We start from the raw sequence: 27,257 nt of genomic DNA on the forward strand, positions 1-27,257 counted from the left end.
ACGCCCCGCGGCCGCCGGGCGGGGACTGTTCCATCCCATCCTATCAGAGCGGGGGGGGAATCACCCTCCTGTTCCCTATTTCCCCCTATCAACAAAGCGGGGCCGGGCCGTACCATGAGCGCGGCTCCCCCTCCCTCCGCCGTTTGGCGGCCGTTTGGGGGGAGCCCGGAGGATGCCGAGCCGGGAGCTGGGCGGCCGCAGCCAGGGCCCGCTGTGGGCCCGCGGGCCCGGCCCGGCGGCGGGCGGCGGCGGGTAACGGCCGCTGGGGCTGCCGGGGGGGGCGGAGGGGGCTGAGGGGGCTGAGGAGGCGGGGGGCTGAGGAGGCGGGGGGGAGCCGGGGGCAGCGCCGGGGGCAGCTCCCCGGTGGGTCGGGGGGGGGGGGGGTGGAGTTAAATTAAATTAAATTAAGTTAAATTAAATTAAATTAAATTAAATCGCTCTGAAGGCAGGCAGGAGGCCCGATGGGTGGGCTGCAGGCGTCCAGGCCTGGTCTGGGCGGCCCCTCTGGTTTCTAAGTTGGGCCTGCCCGGTGAGGGGCGCCCAGAGGGGACCTTTCCCACCTGAAATCTCCCTGAATCCCTCCTGAAATATCCCCTAACTCTTCCTGAATTTATCCTGAACTGTCCTGAATTCCTCCCGAATCCCTCCTGAATTCTCCCTGAATTATTCCCTGGTTTTGCGACCCGCCTGGGGCATTTGGGTGAGCCAGCACCCAGTCCCCCCCCCCCAGGTATTAAAACATCAAAGCAGGAGAAATAACTTCACTGGACTCCACCTGTCGCTGTATCAGTGTAACGGCGCTGTGAGCAATGCCTCACCTCGGCAATTAGGGATTGGGCAACACTGTAGTTTATAGTGGAAGTGTTCCGCCGGCAGGACCAGGGATCCTTCCCCTGTACTCTGCTCTGGTGAGGCCGCACCTCGAGTGCTGTGTTCAGCTTTGGGCCCCTCAGTACCAGAAGGACATCGAGGCCCTGGAGCATGTCCAGAGAAGGGCCTGGAGCACAAGTCCTGTGAGGAGCGGCTGAGGGAGCTGGGGGTGTTTGGTCTGGAGAAGAGGAGGCTCAGGGGAGACCTTATTGCTCTCTGCAACTGCCTGAAAGGAAGCTGTGGGGAGCTGGGGGTCGGCCTCTTCTCACAGGGAACCGGTGATAGGACCAGAGGGAATGGCCTCAAGTTGTGCCAGGGGAGGTTCAGGTTGGAAATGAGGAGACATTTCTTCTCAGAAAGAGCAGTCAGGCGCTGGGACGGGTTGCCCAGGGAGGTGGTGGAGTCACCGTCCCTGGGGGTGTTCAAGGAAAGGTTGGACGTGGTGCTTAGGGACATGGTTTAGTGGGTGGCATTGGTGGTAGGGGGATGGTTGGACCAGACGATCTCGGAGGTCTTTTCCAACCTCAGTGATTCTGTGATTACACCTTATCCTCTGTGTAACCAAAAGTGTGTAGTTGGTCGTGTGATGTTTCAGATCATATCAGTGATACAGAACATCACTATGTACATCACTAAAGCGCTAAATACAAGTACACGGGTGTTGAGGTGCTGGCCTCAGAGACGGGTGTAGATGTGAGGGTTACACGTAATTTATTCCGAAGGCTGAACATCTCTAATGGTGCACCAGTTAAGCATCCTGAAATAGCTTATTTCATTTGAGCTTAAATGCTCAAAATAACTTATTTGGAACCTGTAAATGTCAGAATTGTCCTGAATTTGTTTTTTGTTTGTTTTTATTTTTAACTTCCTTAAATACCAAGGGCAAATTCCCACAAGAGTTTAATTAAAAAGTGTTTGAAATACTGTCTGTCCCAAACCGAAGAGCAGTAAGAATGCTGTTTTTGCATACCTGTGTGGTGTTTGACATGGGAAATGTGAAGTCACACTTTGTATTTTTATGATGCTAAAGATACTAATTTATCACAAGCTGTTAATTTAAATAGCTTATTATCTTTCTAATTTCATTTTTATGGCCCTTCCCCTTTATCCCAGAAAGGGACGGGCATAGCAAGACAAAGTACAATTAGTTTTTATCTCTAGCCTGTGCGATAGCTGCGTGGCCCTCCTGGGGTTCACTCACACTTCGTGCATACACCAGCAGTTGCATGCAGGCATTGGCTTACGTATTCTGCTCTCCTGACAGCAGGTAGATAGCAGGATTTTACACTGTCATGGCCACAGTGTTCTGTAAGGGCCCTGAAGTCCTTAACCAGCCTCCCATAATATTGGTTTTCCCAGCATTATCCAAGAAATCCAGGAGCAGCAGGCCTCCCAAATCTTACTGTGCTGCTTCCTGGGAAAAACCATCCATTTCTGGCTCATTCTGCACATGGGGTCCTGTTCTGCATCTGGCTTCATTTTATGCTAGCAGCGTGACGCAGGGAGGGAACGTGAGAAGGCAGTAGCTTTTGCTCTGTAATACCTCAGATGAACAATGATAAAGATGGCTTGCTTTGTGCTTTTGAAGACTCTGGAGAGAAGTGGCGTTAAAACAGATTCCCCTATCCCCCAACCTCTCCACATCTAATCCAAGTGTTGTTTGTTCCTGTTTGTTTGTTTGTTTTTAACAGTAATTCACAGCTTTTCAGTTTTCTCTAGCTTGTTTCTTTACAGTGACAACAAAGAGGCAGGCTCCTTGCTGGGCACTGGGCTGTGTTTTCAGATAGTTTGGTAGCTGATACACCAGCATACAAGTTACTGTTACTCAATAATATAAATGAAAATCAGTGAACTCGGGCCCACATAAAAGGACCATGGATGGTGAATTTCCCCCTGCCTGCTTTCTTTAACATCTCCTGACTATAACTACCTTCCAACTACCTTCCAACTTCCTTTATTTAGTGTATTTTTAATATTAGAAATACATGTTTTTCATGGAAGATTTCTCATAGAACACCAGGAATGATCAGAATTCTAAAACCATAACCTAGGAATCTTTAAATTCTAGGTCGTGGAAAAATGCATGTCTATAAAAACAATTCTAAACAAGGTTGTTTTGCTTGCTTTCTTCACAGAGTTATAGTAAATATAACTCACAGTGCCCCAGGAGCTCCTTCAAAGACGATACGGTTTCTGAATGTGGCATTTGACAGTTCTGGAGATTCCCTCCTTGCCGGAGACCACCAAGGCAATATATATGTTTTTGACCTGAAAGGAAACAGGTAAGAATATTTATATCAAGATATTGTAATTATCCTGCTGTCTGTAACATTCAGGGACATGGAACCTGCCTGCCACTGTGCCACAGGTCTGGTTTTAACCTCAGGTTTCTGTGGCTGTGGAGATGGATGGAGGTTTGCTCAGAGCTGAAGCTGCCAGCCAGTGTCTGATGTAGGTTTCCTGTGTCCTATTTTATTAGCGTAGCTGTTCCAAAAAGATAAGAGGGTTGTAATTGTAAACCGAACAAACAGCAGTTTCACAGACCTTCAGTGATTAAAGACTACCAATGAAGTTGTTCTGTGACCAGTACTGATCAATTAGTAATATGAGCCATGAATTACAACGAATTAGTCCATATCGTCATTTTGCAGAAGTACATTAATGTCTTTTCAGTTTTACACTACTAAATTGTACAGTATCAGCACTGATTGTTGTATTTGTTATAAGTAGATATGATTTATTTGCTCCCTTCCTTTGAGTTAATTTATTTCTTGGTGAAATATGTTGAAGCTGTTTAAGCCATTACTTCACTTGACATAATGACCCCAAGTTTGCTAACACAATGAGGCCGTGTATTTTTAAATAGGTTCAACCTTGTTCAGCGAACAATGCAGGCGTGCACTGCTTTGGCATTTAATCTTCGCAGAAAGACAGAATTCCTGGTGGCTTTGGCAGACTATTCTATTAAGTGCTTTGATACGGGTAAGGCGAAATTTAAAGGTTTATTATCCGGATAGTTATGAAAGCCTTTATAATTTTAGTTTCAATCTCAATTTTTTGTAAATTGATTGAAGTCTTTTATGCATCTCATGCCTTGTGTTCTTACCACCACCCCCAAGAAAACAAAAAAAACACAAGTTGAGACCTGTGAGGCCTGTATGGGTTATGGTCCCGGGGGTAAATAAACCCTTCACTTTGTCAGAGCTTCTTGTTCCCACTGAGTCACACAGGCATTTGTTTAGCTGAAGGCTGGCACAGGATCACAATTATATATTTTACCTTTTTAATGCAAATCTATGTATGTTTCGTTGTTTGTTTTTTTTTTAGAACAAGGTATTCTATATAAAATCAAAGCAAAATCAGTCAACAATGTTAGTTTGCAACTGAACCAGTTGTAAACTATGTTTACAGTAAAATCTGTAAACAAAGTAAGCTTATATACTAAAAGAATTGTCAGTTGTATTGAGAACGCCAGCAGATCTGTATTGTTATTCAAAAGCAATATCTAAAATTAACTTCGCGGGCTAGCTGTGTGCCTCTGACTTGGTTAGAAGTTAAATGGTGAAGGGCATTGACAATTCATTCTTCCTCACTTAACCTGTCAAAATTGTAACTGCAATGTCTCATATCGTCTGGACTTAAGTCTTTTTAAAAAGCCATAGGAGTCACTTACCTGCGATTTGGGCGGTTCGAGGCTGATATTATTAGTGCAGTTTTTAAAGTAACAATGTTTCCCAAAATAAAAGAAGAGTAGGAGATAAGGTCTGAAATCCTCCTGGCTTTTCCTTTCAACCACGGTAAGTTTTTGTTTTTGGATGCACTTAGAGAAATATTGCTAATTATCCCACGGTCCTGCATGTTTTTATGGCTCTGTTTCCAGATACCAAATCATACCGAAGAATGTTTTAAAATGTAAGTGATCTTCACATAAGTCAGCGCTGGGTGAGCTACCCTTAGAGGTGTGTTAGATAATAGTCGGTGGGCCCCATCCCCTACTTCAGAAGCCCTTCTCTGCAATCCCATGTCGTCCTCCCGTGTGACAACAGCTTTGAACACTCAACTCTCCGTAAGCCCAGCAGCAAGTTTGGCTGTTAGGCTTCGCGAGCTGCGTTCCAGCCGTTTCCCACCCTTGATGCCGTAGCAGTCGGTCGGCTGGAAGCGCCCCGCGGGCGGTCAGGCAGACTGCCCCGCGTACGTAGTCTGATTGCCACAACTGCAGTTCAGTTGCTGAGGAAGGATTAGTGGTCACGCAGTCACCAGTGGGAGACAATGTAGTCAGAGAGCTATTTCCTCGGCGTGCAGAGCACAGCAGAAAAATGTTTTGGACTCTAAAAGAGTTAATGAGGTGTTGCTTTCTGACTGTACTTTTCTATAGGCATTGCCCATTGTCATTAAACCTTTTTTCCTTGCACCTGTAAATAGCTGCGTAATCATTCACACGGATCGTCCACAAGTCAAAACAAGTGGAGAACTCTAACTAGAGCGTTCAGCCTTCTGAATATTCAACTTCTAGATCCTTCTGCCGGTGTTCACATCAGATAATCTGCCCACAAGGCATGCTGAATTTACCTGATCTTAACGTTCATGATTTCTTATGATTGATTCTTAGGCTAAATTAAACAAGCCTGTGCAGGTTGGATTTCTGTGCGGAGCTGAGAATAATTTATGAAATCTGTTACTTAAACCTGTTATTTAGAGATGAAGAGGTTATGTTTCTCTGTGGTATAATAATAATCTGAAGACTGATATATTTGTTTCTTGTTTGGTGGATTGTGATGGTAAAATGGTCGTACACCTGGTGTGATTAAAAGTCCCTTTCACAGCATAGTGCTGGCAATGAAGTGTGTAATAGTCATTGCACTTGGAATGACTTTCATATTCTTTATTTTCCCATCAACTCCCCCAGAAACCAAGGAGCTAGTTAGCTGGATGAGAGGACATGATTCTTCAGTGTCTTCCATCTCGGTCAATGGCTCAGGCAGGTATGCCATCACTACCTCCACTGATACAGCGCAGCTCTGGGACTTGGACACCTTTCAAAGGAAAAGAAAGCTGAACGTTCGTCATTCTGTGGGTATACAGAAGGTGAGTAAAGAACAACTGCTAAAGGGCAAGCAAGCATACCTCAGCAGGAGTAATACCACATGCTAAAATCACAGTACTTGAAAATAGAGGGCAAGATGTGTGAGGAGCACTGAAGTAAGTCCCTTGGTTTGCTCAGCCCAGAGCAGGGCAGGCCGAGGGGAGGCCTCATGGCGGCCTGCAGCTCCCTCACGAGGGGAGCGGAGGGGCAGGCGCTGAGCTCTGCTCTCTGGGGACAGCGACAGGACCCGAGGGAACGGCATGGAGCTGGGACAGGGGAGGGTCAGGCTGGGGGTTAGGGAAAGGTTCTGCACCCAGAGGTGGTCGGGCACTGGGACAGGCTCCCCAGGGCAGTGGTCGTGGCACCGAGCCTTCCGGAGTTCAAGAAGTGTTTGGACAACGCTCTCAGACACAGGGTCTGATTTTGGGTCATCCTGTGTGGAGCCAGGAGTTGGACTCAATGACCCCCATCGGTCCCTTCCAAGTCAGGATATTCTATGACTGTGATACTTTTAAAAATTCAGCAGAATCTTTCCTGCGTTCCTTGGGTGTATCTCCCTGACTGTTGCCTGACATCACTCAGACCAGTGTGTGGTCAGCAGTTGCAGAGATCTGCTGGGAACATGAAAGGAACCGATGAGTATCTTTACTCAGAACTTGGTCGGCTGTGACTGTGACCAACCCAATCTAACCTGGAGGCTGGCCTTTCTTTGACCTGGGGATGGGCTCAGATGACCTTCGGAGATCAGTTCCAACCTGAAGGAATTTGTGATTCTAAGGGTGTTGTTCAAAAAACAGTTTTGGGATGGTGATGGTAACTTAGTCACCACCACCTACCCCATTCAGTTGCTTATTCCAAAGCTTCTCTTCCTCCTGTGCGCACGAAGCACTGAATGTAGGAGCAAACAAGCTGAGAAGTAACTCAGCAAAAAGAAATTGCTGCATTTTAGCTTAGTGGTTTCTTTGGTTTGGTTCGCTGTGCACCAATACTGGAACAACACAGGGGAGGAGAAAGAGTAGGTTTGTGTCAGGGAGTGGTTTAAATAGGTCTACTATGGTGTTATGCCTCTTTAAATAGGTCTGCTTGCGCCACCAAACGTCAGACTTGGGCATTTGTACTACAGAAAGCACCACTGCAGTGCCTGAGCAGTGCTTGCACACGTGCTGCCCTACAGTGAATAGTCGTACCCGTACCACTTCAAACCGAAGTTCTCATCAGACTGGTCACTGAACAGCTATGCTGATTTTGTAAAGAATGAGGATCCTCATCTGAGTGCTTTCACCCTGTACTAGGTCAGGCAGGAATTTTGTCAGCCTGAAATAGTCACCTGGCAATTACTGGAGGAGATTGTGTATACGTTTTTAGTTGCTGTATTAAAGCTGCTCTTTAGTGCACATCACGAAAATAATTATCAAGTCTTCTCTCCAAAGAAGGCTGCATTTCTTTAGTCTACAAGATCTTTATTATGGCAGCCTTTCAATGTGTAAAGGGGGCTTACAAGAAAGACGGAGAGAGACTTTTTACAAGGGCATGTAGTGATAGAACAAAGGATAGTGGTTTTAAACTGAAAGAGGATAGGTTTAGATTAGATATCAGGAAGAAATTCTTCACTCAGAGGGCGGTGAGGCACTGGCACAGGCAGCCCAGAGAAGCTGTGGGTGCCCCAACCCTGGAGGTGTTCAAGGCCAGGCTGGATGGGGCTTTGGGCAGCCTGGTCTGGTGGGAGGTGTCCCTGCCCAGGGCAGGGGGTTGGAACTGGGTTGGCTTTAAGGTCCCTTCCAACCCAAACCATTCTGTGATTTTTCTGCTGCTCATCTTTCTTTGTCTAGGCTACATGCAGGGGCTTCTCGCTGATGAATGACTTTTGGAATTTGGTAGGATCAGGATGTTACAATGCAGAAACAGACTTTTAAATCCAAACAATAGTGACTGCGGTTGGGTGAATAAATCACTGTTTGGGAAGCAAGAGCCTGCAATTTTGGTTTGGCTCTACAATTCCTGATAGGACTTCATGCAAGTAATCCATCTTATCTGGATTTCATTTTGGTGTCTTTAGAATAGAGATAATGCTGTTTACTCCTATGCCATGATTCCAGATATACAGATAGTGCTTTATTAAAGATCAGATTTATTTTTAGACACAGCCATGACGCTCATTGTCCAAAGTTGGACTCCTGCTTGCTAGTTAATTTCACACCAGTCTGTAGAGTTCTTTGGGGTACCCTTTCATTTAAGCCCAGACTGCACTCCAAAACACACCTTCTGTTCATTTGGTATGGGACAAAGCAAAGTTAATATGACAGGCTGAGTTGCACGCTGTAAGAATGGCAGGTGGAAAAAAAGACAAATGAGGAAGAAGAGCTAAAGAAAAAACATCTGTAATGACCATTTTCAAAGCGTTGCTGCTCATTCAGCAGCTGCGTGTGACCAGCTTGTGGTATTTTTCTAGGACAAAGCAGAAAACGAGGAACTGCTCATTACTCCAACTTGCCAGAACTTAAATAGCAACTTTAAACCCTTCCTAGGGCTTCGTTTACTGTTGGAAGGAGCAACAGACTTTTTTTGATAATAGGAAGTAAGAAAAGGTGGAAATCATGTTGCTTAACTTCATCCATCTGCACGATAGGCATTTACTCTCATTTCATTGTCTAGGCTTCCTCAGTCCCTGAGGGAGAAGGGGCAGCTCGGTCTGTCTGAACAGAAATTACTGTGGTAGGTGAAATGACGTTTTCCTCACAGGTAACTTCTGCTCACTGTCAAGTGACTGAATTGGGCTGAACATCCAACTTTCAGCCACTGACATTCAGCAACATGAATCCTGTCCCATTTATCCAGATTTCAAGGCCCAGAGGAACAATTTGGACCAAAACTCTGAATTTCTTGGCACTGACTGTAAATGTCAGCTAGTGAACCCTTCAGGTAGTCAGTCCCTCAATGAACAAATAGCCAAAAACACTTGGAATTTAACCTTCAAAGTCATAGCTGTAGGGAGTTAGCTGAAGCTGCGTGTGCTGCTGCTAAAGCAGAACCTCTGTTTAGGCTAGTAGTTTGTCATTCAGCAAGAATGTATCTGATGACATCCCAACATGTAAAAAAAATCCATTTTTTTATCAAAAGGAATTGCACATAAACAATACACCCGTTCAGAATAATAAAAAAATATATTTACAAGCTTTTTGATTTTATTTGCTTTCATGGCAAACTCTGCATTTCGTAGTTGCAGAATACACTGCTAAACTTTCTACAATATTTATAACATTTAATAATTGTATGTAAAATTAAGGAGCTTAGGTCTGAAGGTTAGTGCTTCACACAATACATTTGCAAGCTGTTGAAAGCTGAAGTTAGTTTGTAGAAGATGCAGCAAGCTCTTCAAAACCCTCCAGTGCTCAGTGAGCAGTTCTGGCTCCTCACTCCCATCCTTTGCTGCTGCTGGGTGCATTTTCCCAGTACCTGTGTTATACCCTCTCTGGCATTCATCAGAACCCTCCATAAGACAGTCACAAAAATAACCCAGGTAAAGATTTCTGTCATTTTGGTGAGTTAAACTGGCTTAGCAAAAGGTACAACAAGTTCTGACCCAGTGCAAGGGAGAGCATGGCAGACTTGTCTGTTACAGGAGGAAGGATCCCACTGTGGGATCAAAGCCTTGCATTGCAGCTGCATTACACAGTTACCAAAATATCCATACTGTCATGGATTTTTTTGCTCTGTTCTGTTCTGCCATTCACTTTGATCCAATGTAAAAGGTAATTCCTTGACAATGTCATTCCATTTTTTTCTTTTTCATATTCTTTCAGGTTTTTTTTCTTCCATTGAGTAACACCATCCTCAGCTGTTTCAGAGATAATTCTGTTTTTGCATGGGAATTTGATACTCTGCACTGTAAATACCAGTTGCCAACTGCAGTAGAAGGTTCTACATTCCTTTACAAGAGCTTTGCAGTTACCAGGTAAATTGCTATTTTAAACATTCTAAAGACAAACTACAAAACCTGTAATATTAAAACCGCTTTTCTTTTCTTATTTGTCATGTTTTATGGAAGCATTGAGCTATATGCTATGATAAGCTTTTGAAATCTGCTACAACTGACGCTTGCAGCAAGGGTCAACAGCGGTTTTTATTATAGTCCCATAGTAGTTGAAATAAAGTAATTTAATTTAATGACCACTAAAATAAGGTTCATCTATTACAAAAGCAATTTTATTATTTAGGAGCTATTTTGTTCTTTCAGGAGAGTATGACAGGAATAATGATAGATTCCCAAGTGATTTGAGGGCATAGAAAGAAATGTATGATCTCTGTAGCTAATACTAGCTTAAATTATAGTATTCTGATGAATACTGAGAAACTTTGCCTCCTCTGTGATCCAGAGATGGCCGGATTTTTGTAGCTGGTGGAAAATCAAATCATCTTCACTTATGGTGTTTAGAATCAAAGCAGCTGATAAAAATAATCCAGATGCCTACAAAAGTACGAGCTGTTCGCCATCTGGAATTCCTCCCGGACAGTTTTGATGGGGGCTCCAATCAGGTCAGTTTTAATAAATAAATAAAACTTGAGGGGGGATGTTTGGTTACTCAAGGCAACACAAGTACTTTAAGGGCTTTTTGGGGACAGTGGGGAGATGGGCCCATACCATACAAGAGGAAAGCTACAGTGCTGAATGTTTGTTCAATTGCTCTTACAGTTTAATGGAATGTCAGTCCTTAATTTAGTATTCCTCTTTGGTTTACATTGACAGCATTACTGATGAATCCTTTTAACTTATAGGTCCTTGGAGTATTAAGTCAAGATAATATTATGAGATTTATCAATATAGAAACATGCAAACTGCTTTTTGCCATTGGGAGTCATGAAGAGGGAATTAGCACAGCAGCGATTAGCCCCAATGGACGGTATATTGCATCAGTAATGGAAAATGGTAGTGTCAATTTATACAGTGTCCAAGCTTTGACTCAGGAAGCAAATAAGGTACGGTACATGTCTCATAACTGCAGTAAATCCTATTAAAGGTGACACTTGTCCGCGTAACTTTTGTATCAGCAGTAGTTTGCTGATGTATCATTGGCTTAGAAGTGTGGCAGTGTCATATTTAACACTACAAATACAGAAAAAGTGGCTTGTTGGGTTCCCTTCATTGTTATTCGAGCCTGTCAGGTAATGTGGTGTTTTCAAAGTGCATCATTGTGTTTCTGGTTTTGGGAGGAGGGGGAGATGGCATTTCTTTCTACAGTGATTTATATGGACCGATTTTACTTTGTAATGACATTTGGGGGGAGATGGAAACAGCACAATTGTGCCGCTTCTGTTCCATTTCCTACCAGGAAGAGTTTTGCAGCTAATGCTCTCTTAAACTGCAGGCATGAATGGTCTTTTTGTTACTGTGATTTTGTTCTTCTTGCTGTGTTATTGGATACCAGCATCCATCATTATGGCACAATCATACTCCTAATCCTTCCTAAATAACAAACATTCTAAATACCAGTTCTTATTTTATTAAAGTAATTTATTAATGGGAGTCAGGTTTCTAAATCCAGAATTCCATATATCTTTAATCACCACGTCTTTGAAGTAAACAGTAACCAGCTTTGGATAATGAAGGAGTTGGAGCTGAGGAAGGATGTGTAAAGATGTCACACATGCATTCCATTTGCACTTTTGCTGCCGGGTTGACATGAACTGGGATATCCACTTTGTTCCTTGCTTTCCCAATCTCCAAAATTGAATTAATGCCTACCTGACACTGATGATTAATTTAAGTTTGTAAAGGTCTCTTGTGTTCCTTCTAACAGGTGCTATAGAAATGCAAAGTATCTTAGTAACATTGAGAAACATACTAAAATAAATAACCAGAATGCTACGTGGTACACATTTATACTATCCCAATTGTATCTTAGTGTTTATTAAACAAGGAAATAACATGATGTTTGATTTGACGTTTGGAAGCTACATAAACGTTCTCACAGTACTTCTTGCTAGTTTATTACTAGCAGCTTAATTCTCTGGCATACATGTTCAGGAGTATTCAGACCATATATATTTGTTTCTGTTATAAATGTGGCTCTCTTCTTCATGGTATGGCCATCAAGCTCAAGGATATAGCATATAAAATAGTTAACATTAAATTATAGTGTGATTTATTCGGTCTTACAAAATGTTAACCAAGTTATTTTCGCTTAATATTAGCCTCCACCACCCCAGTTCAAAGTAGTGGAGGATTGGCCCAAGTGCAAGTCAGAGGCAAATAAGCTGACGATGAAAGTGACTTCAGGAAGGTCAGAGCGGCCTTGGAAATCCAAAGGAAACAAAATTCAAACCAGACTGCTGAAAGTGCAAGCAAACACATCACTTGAAAATAAAGAGGTAGGAGGAAATTGCAAATGTTTTGTTCTCCAGTCTGCAGCATTCTAATTTCATTGCAAAAAGAAAAAAAAAAAGCCATTTACTTTAGAGAATAAGTTCAAGCACTGATTCACTTGGACATTTGAGCAGAGTTAAGGGAGCTTTACAGTATTTCTGCTCGCTGTTCAGCCTGTATTATGTGACACAGCCAGAGCTACCATTCCTCCAGTCAGGTTTGGGTACCTCTGAAGTTGTTCAAGCAACTTGTGACACATTTGCTTATTTGGCAGATCTGATCTGCTTCCCTGCTAGCAAACTGCACTTCTAAGGTGTCTGCCTGGAAGCTGTTTCATTCTTTGGAATTGGTCAGATGATGCGTTATCAGTACATTTGTTTCCCTTCCCTCATCATTGTGCTGCCTTCTCTTCATGTCTTTATCTTGAGTCTTAGATATATATATATATAGTCATATCTGCAAATATATATATATATATACACACACACATATAGATATTTTCTCCTGTGACATTCATCAGAACATAATCCATTTCTTATGTAAATATTCTTTGGTTGACCATATCCATCATTTATTTATATATAGTTTAGTCAGTCAGGGTCTGTCTGCTTTTGCTGGAAATCAATGTCAGCTGTTTGATTTCAGCAGGAGATGAATGATCTTCATTGTTGAAATACCTGGGATAAAGTAGCTGTACACATTATAGTTTTTCTTTAATGTTATGCTAAGAGCTTCATTATTTAGCTACTGTGCAAGGAAGGAGGTAAAGAACAAGAAATCCTTAGATTTATCGTTGATTCCCTGTTTTGTAGAATGAATTGCCAGGTGGATTAAACAAGAAACGTCTACAGGCTTTGTTGAAAGGATACGGCGAATATCCAGCAAAATACAGGTATGTTTGTGTGCATGTTCATGCTTGCACTAAATCAATTTGCGTGTGTTTACTGGCCTATGAAAGAGAAGCTGCTTGACTAAGTCTCCATTTTAATTACAGGATGTTTGTTTGGCGTTCCTTATTACAACTTCCTGAAAACCACTTAGCATTCAGTAGCCTAATAGATAAGGGTACCCACAGTGCGTTTGTGAATATTCAGAATGAGTATCCGATCAAAAGCAGGAAACTGCTGAGAGTTTTACAGAGGTAAAATGTATATTTATATCTACTTAAATATTACAGCTTTATATTTTCATATATTGATCTGAAGTGTATGCAGTAGCTGGAATCAGCTTGAAGGAAAAGTCTAAAATGAAATAGTGCCCTGATGCATTTTTGTTTTTATAACCGGTATAATCCTGCATCTAGTTTGAATTTCACATGATAGCATGATACATGATACGTTTTACATGATAGTATGATAGTTCTAAAAAGCATTTGTTTGGTTTGGGACCAATGTTTTCTACACCTTTTCTTGCCTTTATATGCAGGACCTTATCAGCTCTAGCTCACTGGTCTGCTATCTTTGGTGAGACGCCTTATATTCCTTTGCTAGCATTCCCATTTGTAAAATTATTCCAGAACAACCAGCTGATCTGCTTTGAAGTTGTTGCTACAGTAGTAGGTAGGTAAGCAACGATTTTCAGAAGTCAAATATGATGCAACATGTTTAAGCTTTCCCATGCAAAAGAGTTTTTCCTGATGAAATGAAGTGCTTTCCTAAGATGTCACCAGACTCTCTTTTAAAGGTGTTGCCAGGAATTAATATGTAGCGCTGCACGTTTAAAACCAAAACCTGTTTTTAAATCAAAACAAGATATTAGACTTCCTTTTGCAGTATTTGTAGCAAAACCAAGCAGTTTTACAGCATTTGTAAAGTCTAATCATGAAAAATGAATGTATCTTGCATAATTGCATCATATTTAATAACTAAAATCTGTATCTGAGACATGGGAAAAGTAGTCAAGCCCACCCCAATCAAAGGGGAATGATCTCTTTTAAAGTTTTACTGTGTTTAGCTGTCCTAAACACGTGGTACCTCAAAATTAGACATTTGGCTGAAAGCTCTCTATGGCTGTCATCTGAAAAAACATACTAAATTAAAGTGCACTACACTTAAATTAGTTGTTGCAGCTGCTTCTAAATCTACAGAAGATAAGTACTGCCAAGCATCCATACACACTTTGCAAACACATGCTGTTAGTGAATAAGTACCCAAGTTTACCAAAATTATTCTTAGTATGTTAAAAATTACTTGATCCAGGCTGTAGCTTGATGAGACAGAAAAACTGGCTTAAGTATTCCCATCTGCCCCCAACCACCTAGCCACACAGCACACAGACTCGTTTCGTTTTATCTTTGAGCCAGATTAGTTTCCCAAGCTGGTTCACAGCGTGCTGACACACTCATGCCAGTGCAGCTGGAGGAGCAGCGTACTGTGGAAATGGTGTAGGAATAAATGGTAGGAGAGATAGGAATGCCTTAAATAGACTTCGCTTAAAACTTCCTCTTAAATTCACAGACATTATAAACAAAGCTTAAAGTTGTCAAGAGTCTTCCTCTCTGGATTACAATGGATTGTGTTTTGTTTTGTTTCTTCTTTAGTTAATTTTTGTCAGCACTGGTTTGAGTATTTTCCCAATCCTCCAGTTAATGTCCTTAGTATGATGGAAAATATTTTAGCACATCATGACAAAGAACTACTTCAGCATTTTATAAAATACAACGTGACCTCACAGGTAACATTCTAGCCTACATTTGTATATGAAATGTCATTGCAGTGAATGATAGATAGTGCACTAGTGTTTTATTTTGACATAATTCTTTTATTGAAGGAGTTTTCATTAAATAATAGTGAATGATATAGGAGTATAAAGAATATATCATTGCTTTCCTGCAACTTTTCTTTTTTGCATAGTCATAAATCTCATGTATATGCTATTGTAGTTCTTAGAGATCTTCCCTTTCAAGTGTACAGTGCTTGAAAATCTACTGGCCAAATTATAAATGTATTTTTACTTTCTTTTTTTTATTATTTATTTCAACGTAGGTGTGATGAATGAATTTTGTAAGTAAGGCAAAACCATAATTATACATGTTTATCATTAAGGATGATTTTAGCTTCACAAAGCTAAACACATCCAGGGAATTAAGAAAATTATGTATATTTACCCCATATTCATTTTGAATATTTATAGTGGGGAATAAAGTGTATCTTCAAATATTCTGGTTTAGTTCCTGTTTCTTTCATAAATAATTAGACTCGTGGTATAAGGCAAGAAAATTTTATATTATTTCTGTGAAAGAAATAGCAAAATTCGACTAATGGATTGTTTTTTCAATTTTCCCAAATGATGTAGGTTTATGCCTGGCCTCTTCTAGAAACCCTGTTCTCTGAGGTTCTAACAAGAGAAGAATGGCTCAAAGTCTTTGATAATATCTTCTCTAACCATCCTTCATACTTCCTAATGATTGTTGTTGCCTATATTGTATGTTCCAGAGCTCCATTGCTTCACTGTAATCAAAGACAGGATTTTGAGGTAAATGTTTTTTTTGAAGTCAGTCACCTGAAGGTGTAGCTACAGAGAAGTGTGAAACACCATTATCTGTTGTTACGGAGTTTTGAAGGAGGTGTTTCAGTTCTATATTAATGTATTATTACATTTCTGAGCAACGTCATCTGGTACCTGACAAATGTACGTAAATGAATAAAACATTGAGCAATTTCCTGCAGTTTCATGCAACAAGATCTCTAGAAGCTTCCATAACCTTTCTAATGCCACTAAAGTTATTTAGTAAATGGCAATGGTTCATCAACCACAAAATAATTCTGCCTTTTATTTGGAGTTCTAATATTGATTTCTGTGTGTGGAGACAAAAGACAGTAATTCTGTCATGTTGTTTCATTATTTTGCTTTCAGATTTATGAAGTCAGGCAATATTATTTGATGTTTTCTGATGCTAAGCTAAAATGTTTTCTTATGTTTAGCTTTACAAGGGAGGAGGAGGATTTTTTTACATGAAAACATCTCTGTAGACAAAGGATTCCACCTTGAAAATGTGCTTGTGAGCAATCTGACAAGTATCAGACAACATTATTGCTACATTATTTCAATAACTAACTGAAAGACTTTCTTGGTGAAGATCTTTGATGGGAAGAACAGTCCTGCTAGAAGAGGAACTTCTGTGGTTCATGTTTAAACACTAAAAGTTGAGTGAGGTCTATCCAGTGGTAGGAGTGTCTTTTTGAGCAGTTTACGCTCTTACATCACACTTAGGTTCCTAAATCTCTTCACAACTGTCGTTGGAAGGAAAGGAAAAGAACCCAAGTATACTTCTAGAAATTGAAGACGTTTGGGCCAAGTCACTTGAGCCCATGATACTTTACTAATCAGTAGGGCCAACTTAATCACTTTTTTAATCAACGTTTGGGATATAGAGCTTGCTAATTTACCTAATTATTCCTACATAAGTATATTAAAAACTTGCTTAATCTTTTGTAGAATGTAAATGGAAACATGTCTCTTACAGTATTTCTTTCATCATCGTAACAACCTGGACATTAACGTTGTGATTAAAGAAGCTTATCATTTTATGGAGGCTACACCACCAGATATCCATCCACAACGTGTGCTTGATGACTTCGTACCACTTACAAAAGGACAGTACCCTGTATTTAATAAATATCCCAAGTTCATTGTGGATTATCAAACTCAGGAATGGGAGAGGATCAGACAGGATGAAATTGAATACTTAAGAGAGAGGTATTTAATGGGAAAGTTGAAGACGGTGTCAAAGTGGGAGGGACAGGTGGACGCAATTCCCTTTTTCTGTTATGTTGCGTATGCTTTATTCTTGAGAATAGAGAAGCAATACGTATAAAAAAAATGGGGAAGATAACTTTAACATTCAAATAGTTACTTGGCTTGACGCGTTTTTTAAGTTAAATTTGTGGTCTAAATACTGGGCTGCCAGTCCTCGAAGTTGAAAGCTTAGAAGTCAGAACCTAAACTTTTGTTCATGTTGTCACGTCCAACTTTTTGTGAAGGGCCAGGAATTCCGAGCTTGCAGTTGAAATCAGTGGGAACCATGATTTCGAGAGACATTTAGAAACCATTTTTTGTTAAGAATGTGGAGATGTCTGCATTTGTCTGAAATGCCCTGTTGTCTGTAAAAGTCAGCACTGTAGCTCTTTCTCATCTGTCTCTCATCTTTCTCACTCTTCTGTAGTACATAAAGGGGATGTCATAGTCTCATGAATCACATTTCAGTTATTGATTTCAAAGTAATCAAGTAATTTCTTGGTACTTGTCGTGATATAAGAACAGATGATCTCCTTCCATTTAGACAGTTAATGCATGAGTTAGAAGCTAAAGCACAGGAACGGAAGGCAGAAGATGAAGCTTGGTATCGAAAGCAGGAATTGCTTCGAGAAGCTGAAGAACAAAGGCGAAAAATGCTTCTGGAAGAAGAAAAGAAGCTGGCAGAACAGAGGCAAAGGTATTACAATATAAGAAACATTAGGGCCCTGGCTACAGTATCCTGCTATTACATTTTTAACCATGAGTAAAGGAGAAATGGCCACTAATTTGTGTAAATTGAAATGTGGGAAAGCAGTGTGGTCTGGTGGGTCAGATTTTGGTGTGGGAATGAAGAGATCTGGGTTGTATTACTGCCATGCTCAAGGGAATACAGCAGATCAGAGGCCAAGACACTTCATATTTTTGTCTCAGCTCCCAGTCTTTTCTCTGGTCTCTTCAGATTGCGAATGCTCTTGGGCAGCCAATTGCTCTTTGTCTGCACACTGAGACTTCAGGCCGTGGGCAGACTTAAACTGCAAATACAAGAGTCATTTACAGTCTCAGAGTACTGATGCTATACTGTACACGTTCTTGTATTTCCAGTGGATTTAGAAAAATGAAGGCTTTATTTTTCAGTTGCTGAGTAAAGAGTTGAGATAGTACCAAAGTCATTCCGTAGTTCATACGTTTTGCGATTGTGAAGGTTTGAGAATTTCAATGTCTCCACAGGTTTTTAGATCAACTAAAAGTGATACTTGGCTTGAACTTCTGTAACCTACAAAGTAGGCTTTTATTTAAAAAGTGAGCAGTGGGATTTTCTTTGCCAAGTAATTCTTGCGTTTGTGGTTTTGTTCCTTGAAAGAGTTTGATATTTTGCAAATAAACATAGGACTAATTTTGTGCTGAAAGAGGTACCAGGACACTGGCAATTATTCTAAGGAATAGTTTCCAGCTCTGGATCATTACAATACTAAACTAGTGCTTATTAACGTACAACAGAAACAGAGCACAGGGCTTCAAAGCTTAATTGGGAGAGATTGCCATTAGAGGATGTCTGTGTGTCTCTGAATTTAATTTCGTCTTGTAAATGAAAACTGGGCAGTTGACAAGAATGAAAGCAACTTCCCTAAGCTTTACAAGTTAGAGATTAGCTCCTAGTAACTGATGGGTGACCGTGGTGCAAGCTTGTGCTCTTTGTTACTGACCTTTTATAAAAGGTCATAAAAGTTCCCATGTTTCTGTTTATTTTGTCTTTGAAGACTAGCTGCTGTGAAAAGAGAACTGAAAGTAAAGGAACTACAATTTCTAGATGCTTCGAGAAGGCGTTTTCTGAAATACCAGCAAGATCAGCGCCAAATGGAACTGAAACGTCTTGATGATGAAATTGCTAGAAAAGCTGAGTATTGCTCAAGCAATTCTTTTCTCGAAGGTTTATTCGGAAAAATAACCAAGAAAAAATGTAGAACTAAATTTTCAGTTCATATACTGTGATTTGTGAGTCCAAAAGTGTATTTAGCATGAGGTGATAAATGCATAATTTAGGGCAATTCTAGCTGGCAAAACTCCTGGGAAAAGCCAGATTTATCTGTATACCAACAGTGCTGAAAAATGTAATGAGCTCCTTAAAGGACTAGTCAATTAACAGTCGTCTGTGGGCTGTATTCAGGCTGCAAATTAACTCTGCCATTGATTGAGAGTCTCTGAAACCGCCTTTGGCCAAGCCTGGCTCTGCTCCTGCAGGGTTACTAGCTCAGGCACGACATCATGCAGACGCAGAGTGGAGCACGAGCTTTAGAACCTCATGGGCATGAACCGAGTCTTTGCAGAGCCATTCCTTGCAGCTCAGCACCACACTTTGCTGACTCAGGGAACTGTCAGTTTCTTTTTTGCAGCTCAACACAGGTGGCCACTTTCGTATCTCTACTGTCCTCCACAGGATTTAGAGAGCTTTTATTCACTTTGGAGCTGCATCTTACAGATTATTAGCACTAGATCAAGCCTGACATTTCCCTAATGTGTGACTGGATGCAAAACTATTCCTGTGCCTCTTTGCCTCTTCTCTCCCTTGCCCTGTACTTTTGATCTTCAGTATCTTCCATTGTTCGTCATATAACAGAAAGTTAACTAGAACTTAGAAGTAGAATGCTGCTTCTGGTTTTGGACATTTTTCTTGATATTATTTTTTAAATGGAGAAGATTTTTTTCCTTTGCACTGTTTTCATGTGTTTATCTTCTCCTGAAGGCATCCATAAGAGAACAAGAAACAGCTGCTGCCGTTCAAGATGTAGAAGTACGACAGATGGAACTTGAATCACAGAGACAGCTTTTTGAACAGGTAACTGTTAGGGAACTGTACAGATGTTTATATTTAATAGTTCTTCCTATGCAGTTCTCAGATTTGGTTGTATTCATTCAACCAGACAATATGAGGAAAAATTGAGATGATTTTTTTTCCCTTTTTTAATACCCTTTTTAGAATAAACCCTATGATAATAAAAGCAGTAGTAGTACTCACTGTTATCCATTTTTCTGGGAGAAAATGCCTGTATCCTCCCCATTTTATTTTTCTTCTGAGCAGAGGCATCATTCGGTTGATGCAGGCTTTATCTGTATACTCAGCTGGCTGAGAGAAGCGAGAAACATGTAAATAAGAAAAAAAGTCTATAACAATATGTTCCTCATCCCCAAAACTCCCACCTTTTCATCTGTGGTATCCAGATATATCTCCGTTTTCTGAAGGGAACAGTGTGACAGATTGATGTAGTGGATGAAAGAATGTCTCATTGCCAGCAACATCATTAAGCAAAAAGGAGTGGATGGTTTGTGGGGAAGGTGCAATTCCTTTCTCAAATGCCATACATTGTAATCCAAAAAGATCATTATTTAGTATTAAAGGTTTTTATTTTGTATACTTATTTTTTTGTATTAAGTATTTGTTCAAACGCAAAGTTAAATGTGAGTTAATAATAATGGTTGACAAGGCTGCCAGTCAAAGACTTAGTAATGTGTGTTTGACTTCTTAAAGCTTTTGGCCATGGACTTTTTATAATTCGTGCCGACCATAACTGGGCTAAATTTCTTTTAGCATTTATTTGTTAAATACACCGCCAGCTGTACTGTGGCTGCAAAACACAAACCGGGGTAGGATCACTGGTGTTCCAGTACATGAAAAGTCAGCTGTTTAAGGGGAATTAATTCTACAGTGACCATCCTCTTTAGGCTAGAAAGGTACTAATTATTTAACTAACCAAGGATATATGCCCATAAGAGCCTGTACAGGCAGGTTTTCACTGCCCATGCCCTGAACTGTTTTACTGCTGTCAGCAAGGGTCTATATTCAATCTCTGAAGGCCCGTTGAGAGGCAGTGTATGTTAACTGTGCTTCAGTACCCTGCTGACGCAGCTCAACGGATTCCAGCAGGTCTGGGAGGGGATTGTGCCTTCTTCAGAAAACTGTAGATGCGCCCCGATGAATGTGAAGAAAAGTTGTTAAGAGTTAAAATTATCTTTCTAGACCTAATGCTGATTTGTACTATTTTGACAAATCATCTCTGCATTCAATCTGCAGATGTGTTTATTTTAAGTCCCTGTGATATGAAGCATGATTTATATTTGTGAAGCATTCTGAGGTTTTGGCTAAGATATGCCATGAAAATGGAGAATATTTTCATGATTAATCTAATTGATTTATGTTGGAATTCTGCTTTCATGGTCCATTGTAATCCATAGAATGGAATTACATCAGTATAAACCTGGGAGATCACTGTGCTGACTCAGGCTTAGCATAATTCCAAGTGGGTAAAACAGCAGGGAGTATCACTTTCTTGAACAGTTGTGGTAGGTTATGATACGCAGTGGGATGAGATGTGTGGATATATTCAAATACTAGTTTAATGAAGTTTTAATAAATGTTAAAGAGAGAATTACCAAAGTGGTAATTTTGTAAAAGTAGCTTAGCAACAATAATTTATGCTGGTGTGTTTGGCAGCATCTTATCAAAGATCAAGAGAGCTCCACACAGGAAATGAAAGAAGAGATAGATGCCAGTCGAAGAAAGGCAGATCTCGAAGATCACGTTGTTCAACGATTGGTGGAAACAGATCGAGAAGAAAAACAGAAAGCTCAGATGGTAAGATGATTGGATTTTAACATGAATTTGGGAAAGTTAGGGTGTTAACTAGTACAAGTGGTACTAGTTAATAGCATTTTAATTGCAATTAGCTAGTACGAGTAAATGTGAAAATATTTTGAAGGAAATCTAGTTTCTAGTTACCTGTATTAATAGATCATGATGGCATGCTAAAAGTTTGGACATTTTCAAAAATCTGACTGAAGTGTCCAAGCAGCTATATAATACTGAAATTCTCTGGGACTGCCGTGAGTATTAATTTTCCTTCGCTTCCCAGAACTTAAAAGGAATATAAGACTCAAAAGTGCTCTTCAGAGTAAGTTCCTCCTGTTAAGGAACATGTTTTGTTTGTAACCATAATAAAACAAAAGTAAGCCACAAAGGAACTTTCAGTTGATAGTACTTGGCAGGAAATTTGACTGTAGAAGCTGTCTTCCTGATCACAGTAATGAATGTGTATGGCTTGGCATTAGGAATTGTTCAGATTTTCAAGCTCAGAACTTGTAACTGCACAGTTGGAAAAATAGTTGCAGCTAACCCACTACCCATATGCTTGGCATCTGCATTTATATTTTGTCTAGAAATAAACATATGGGTCTGAATTTTTGTAAACAGCCTTCAATTTTTGGAAGCAGATGGATGTGGGTGGAAGTATTGGCATTCAGGTATCGCTCTTATGTTAAGAGCACCTGGAAATGATATGTAATCCATGGTAGGAAAGCAAAATCCCCAAAATTGTGGAGTGAGCTTATGTCTCATTTAAAAGGCCCCGGGGGAGAGAAAGAATATCAAGAGTGTAAAAGAAGCAGAAAACAATCCTGTCAGATGTGACAGCTTGCTGTAATGAATGGGGGAGTGGCACTGCAGGTGCAGTCTCCTACTAGGGACATCTAACAGCAATGCTGCAGGACACACGAGTTTGACAGCAAAAGATCTTTCTTTGTCTGTACGTAAGGCTGTGTACTTGAAATAAAGTAAGTGGATTCCTGGTAAGAAAGATGTTTTGTTTAGGTAGCTGAAGAAAATTTAGCCAAAGCAGAGCAGAAATGCATCGAGGTCGACTGGAGGTTGCAGGCATTGCACAAACTAAGGCACGACGATCAGGACCGTGAGAAGCGTTATGAAGAGATAGCCAAGCTCCTTCACGACAACAGGGTGAAAGAAGCCGAACTGCTGAAGGCCATGAGGGAGGCAGAAGAAAAAAAGGTATTTGCGTTATTTCTTTTCCTAAGGGGGACTGGCACAAACATAACTGTCTTTTGCCCTTAACATAGTATGGCATAAAACTGAAAAATATTGAATAAGAACTGTTTTGAATAAGAACAGTTTCAACCAGAAGTTTCTGGAAGCACTAGAGCAAATTAATGAGGATATTTTAGGTTTAGGAAAGCATATTCCTAATTGTGTAAGTTTCTCTCATTTTTTTTCTCTAATTCAAGACTCTTAACCTTTCGTCAGGTGTTCGAAGGAGAAAATTTTCAAAAAGGAAGCATTCAGTCGGTGTAATAACATACCTTTTGATTTAAGGATGAAGTGTAGTCTGTAATAACCCAGATGGTTTTGCTTGTTGCCTTTTCCCTGTAATACATGTGTCGAAGATGCACTTAAATATCTCTGTTGCACAGTGGGAAGAAGTTATACAGAAAAAAGCACAACTGGAGGAAGAGCAGAAGGCTGCTGCTGCTGCACATGAACACAGGAAGCAGTTTTTAGAAGACAAAATGAACGGTGCGTTAGATTTGGCTGAAAAGCTGCAAAGAGAGGATGGCTTTTTCGGTGAGTTTAGAGAAAATGCAGTTCTCCTGAGTATCAGTCATGAAGGCCTGGACTCATCAACTGAATACAAACAAAGTATCTAACGTTAGAGATAAAGTTCTTTATATAAGCGCTTTTTGGCAGTATTCTTTCATGTAACTGATATGTAAGGCCAGCCTTGGAAAGGAACTTCAGTTTGATATCCATCAGATGCAGCAACATAAATGATCCATTGAATTACTTGACTCCTGTGTATAGGTGCGATTCTGTTTCCCAGCAGTTCCCTCATGCACCCCCAAAACTGAGGATACTTTTTCTCCCAGTACATTATTTTGTATTGTTTGTTGGGAGGGCAGATAAACAGAAAACGTAGGATAGTTTACACCGATTTTTCATCAGATTGGAAACCTCAGCCTGTAATTTTCTGTTTGCCTAGAGGATACCTGCTGCTTGGGCTGCCTGTGATAGAGGCAGAGATATTTTTCATACGGGTGAAAACAGTTTCACCAAAGGTTATATGGGAGTTTGTCATCAAGCATTTGTATCTTTCAGACTGTCCCACTGACATCAGTCTTGCCTCCAACCTGATCAGTACTGTTCCAGCCTAACTGTAATTCCAATCACATGATGAGCTGGCAGAATTAAGTTCCCCAGCTGTTTTCATACAGTTAAAGGACACAAGATGGAGTACAAACTCTCATTTTCTCTCCTTTCCTTTGTTCCCATAATGTCGTCTTCATGCTAACATATTTCTTTCTTTCACAAGGTAGGATTTTCCAAATCCCTGTGATTTCATAAACGGTGTCCTCTTGTAGGCTGCCATCAGAAGGGACACTTTTCCTCCTTCTTCCTGTGCCAGACACATGTTCCCATACCCTCTTGCGTCAGGTCTGTTATTCCTAGGCTACATGACAGGCTAGAACGGCTTGCTTATTCGACTGCACGTTAGTCCTTACTTTCCAGGACTAGAACGTCAGTCACATCTGATCTAACTTTGCACCACAGAGTGTTGAGCTGCAGAGCCAGCACAGAGGCAGTGCTGTGACCAGGAGCGAAGGAAAGGATGGGAATGGCATTTTTGGTAGGAGCACAGGCTTATGTCAGCTTAAACCAATCATAAACTCTCATCCCTTAGAAATCCTCTGTCAAATAACCTAAAGAAAAGCAAACTCACTACCAACAAGTGACTTTGCCAAGTGTTTGTTCACAGAGGGGGGGGAAAAAAAAAGGTTTTTGTGTCCTTCCAGGACTGGCCACTACATCCTTCTGAAATGCTGCATTTGGGTGGGTTTGCAGATATTTATCTTATTCTTCCATCTCCTCACACACACACAAGATTAGCGATTAGTGTTAAGACTGGATGATTAGTATTGCTCTCGGCAAAGTTTTTCTGACTTTGCCCTAATTTGCCTGATGGTTTTAATATTGAGTAATTTGCAACTGTAAGTTATTAAAATGGGTGTCTCCTTCTAAAACTGCAAGTACAAGTCGACATATTCCGCATGAACTTAGTGGCCCATTTGTTAGAAGATTAATTATATAGGAAGAAACAGCACATGTGCAACTGTCATTAGTTAAAATGAAGTGCAGTGATGCATGCCTTTGACCCGTAGACTGAAAATGTTGACTTCAGATTCTGAGGAAATTCTACTTGGCATTAGTAGGACTGAGTTCCTTCCAGTTTTGCTTCCTGCAGAAAAACTGTTTCACCTCAAGCAAGAAAAATTCACTAGGAATTTAAACACTTAGAGTTTACAAAGACACCTTCTCTCCATTTCCCACAGAGAGGCTGCGCGATTTAAAGGCTGGTCGTACAGGGAGAGGGGTAGAATTCCAGCAGGTGCCAAAGTCTGGAAATGTGTGTTTGAATGATTTGTCTGCATCAGAGTCATCATCATACAGTAAGTTTCTAAGTTACAGCCCTCCTTTCCCTCACGTTTAGCTTTATATGCATTACTGGAACACCTAGATGGGTGATAGAGCCATTATTAGTCACGTAGATGTTTAGTGGACAGTAGACTGGTTTATTGTTGTATTCTACTTCACACCTTAAAAAAAAAAAATCACTACCAGGAATAGCACAGGTAGGAAGTGCCTGAGGCGTGTCACGTTATGAGACTAGTCATTTTAAACATCAGCCTAGTTTAGTCCCATTCTGACCCGATAATTTTACCTATGCTTTTTCTGTGTCTTCATATTTGTGTGATTTTGGGGATGTTGGGCATGTGTAGAACTGTCTTTTGTGAAAATCCTACTGAGAGTTATAGTCAAGAAGTAGTCTTCAGTAATTTCCTGAGGGCTGTCCTAGTCAATGAAAGCACACACTTGTATCTTAGCTATAAAACTCTGCGTGCAACAGGAAACATGTTTCTTTGGACCTGCCATAGCACCCCATCAACATCTGACCTTTTTGTAACAAAACTTAGTTTGCCCTGGTACCACTCTCGGAGAAAACTGTTCCTTGCTTTTGCAGGCTGTAGGGCTGTCTCAAATACAACGGTATTCAGTAATAAAATGTAGTGTTTCTCTACAGGAGTTTCCTCTTTTCCAATAAACATTCATGTTATTTACGGAAAACAGTTGCAATATTAATTCTGAGTTTCTTGCATTTAAGTGTCTTCAGTTAGAAGACAAGAACTGGCATGCCAAGAGCGGGAACTGATGGCGGAAGTCAGACAGCTCAGACAAAAGCTTACTGCACAGGCTCGAATTAGACATCCTCCAACTCATCTCTCATCTACAAAGTGGACAACTTGAGATGATGTGCTCTGGACCTCAGCTGTACTTTCAAATTATCAATCATTGAAACCCTAACTATGTGTAATGTGATTAAAGACTGATCATAGATTGTTTATTTTAAAGGCCTTTGGAAATATTTTTATATAAAAATAAAATTCTAGCTAGAAAAATGTGCAGTGTTTGTAACCTCGTTATTTTCTCAGTAATTATAATACTATTTTTACTTGTAAAATAAACTCACTTTTTACCATTGTTATTACACTTAGAGTATTTGTGTACTTTATTGGCTCTGGTCAAAGCCATGACTTGAAGCAACAAACCACTGTGAAAATACTGCTTTTGTGAGTGATGTGTAAGTGCATTCTACAAGTTGCAGCAGGGATATTTGCAGTTAGAGAAAAAAAATCTTTGACAGTGAGAGCCAAACACTGAAGACAGGGCCCAGAGAGGCTATGGAATCTTAGCTGCTGGAGATGTGTGTGTATATTAGCATATATATTAGATGCATATATATTAACAAAGCACATTTCCTGAGAGAAGGGAGAGGAACTAAATAAAAATAATGATTTTTGGTGCTGCAAGGCTGATTTTCACTGGCTGCTGCTTTTAACCAAGAGTACAACATTATGTACCAAAGACCTGGGACTTAATTTGTTCATTTTCAGCCTGATAGACTGAAAATTCCTTTTAGTTTTCTATGTATCCCATTCATTCAAGCTCCAAGATAGGAACACACATTTTCAAAAGCTCCAAAGCAGCAGTGTAATCCAGATGTGATGTTAGTTGAGCGATGCTGGGATACAAAGAGAAATCCCTAAACATCTTGCCTAGGTGTTCTGCTTCCCATGGGGTTTCGATGACACTCTTTGGGGCAGCAGTATCAGAGAGGGGCTCCCTGTGAGTGCCAAGCACACGCAGAAGGCAGGCTTGGGCAATACCGCTGAACAGCTCCTCTTCGTCACCTGAGGCAGATGGCAGCCTCCCAATTTCATGTTAAATTCCATGAAGATGTAAATGCCAGAGGTACTTACTTATTAAATTAACATACTCTGTGTCTAGACCCATAGTTGCATTAGCAGGCACCA

General features: G+C 40.5%; 1 protein-coding gene across 4 annotated transcripts; it reads left to right on the plus strand.

Moving 5' to 3' along the window:
* The first annotated feature begins 57 nt into the window (after positions 1-57).
* Positions 58-26,437, plus strand: TBC1D31 (TBC1 domain family member 31). 4 transcript variants are annotated; one of them, XR_013947892.1, is made up of 22 exons: positions 58-252; positions 3,006-3,152; positions 3,737-3,852; positions 5,777-5,955; positions 9,754-9,905; positions 10,327-10,486; positions 10,727-10,927; positions 12,143-12,319; positions 13,127-13,206; positions 13,291-13,455; positions 13,740-13,873; positions 14,854-14,987; positions 15,609-15,788; positions 16,780-17,012; positions 17,596-17,748; positions 18,809-18,944; positions 19,792-19,884; positions 21,538-21,678; positions 22,694-22,884; positions 23,304-23,454; positions 25,218-25,334; positions 26,048-26,437. XR_013947892.1 is itself a non-coding variant. In XM_080583623.1 (22 exons), exons 1-22 carry the CDS (start codon positions 173-175, stop codon positions 26,188-26,190), a joined length of 3,267 nt encoding a protein of 1,088 aa, XP_080439749.1. In that variant the 5' UTR covers positions 72-172; the 3' UTR covers positions 26,191-26,437. The 4 variants fall into 4 exon arrangements, 3 of the variants coding, with proteins under 3 accessions (XP_080439751.1, XP_080439749.1, XP_080439750.1); XM_080583623.1 differs by having other exon boundaries at positions 72-252; positions 22,690-22,884; XM_080583624.1 differs by having other exon boundaries at positions 78-252; positions 13,309-13,455; positions 22,690-22,884.
* The last annotated feature ends 820 nt before the right edge of the window (positions 26,438-27,257 follow it).

This window comes from Anser brachyrhynchus (genome assembly GCF_964034855.1).
Source record: "Anser brachyrhynchus genome assembly, chromosome: 2".
NCBI lineage: Eukaryota > Metazoa > Chordata > Aves > Anseriformes > Anatidae > Anser > Anser brachyrhynchus.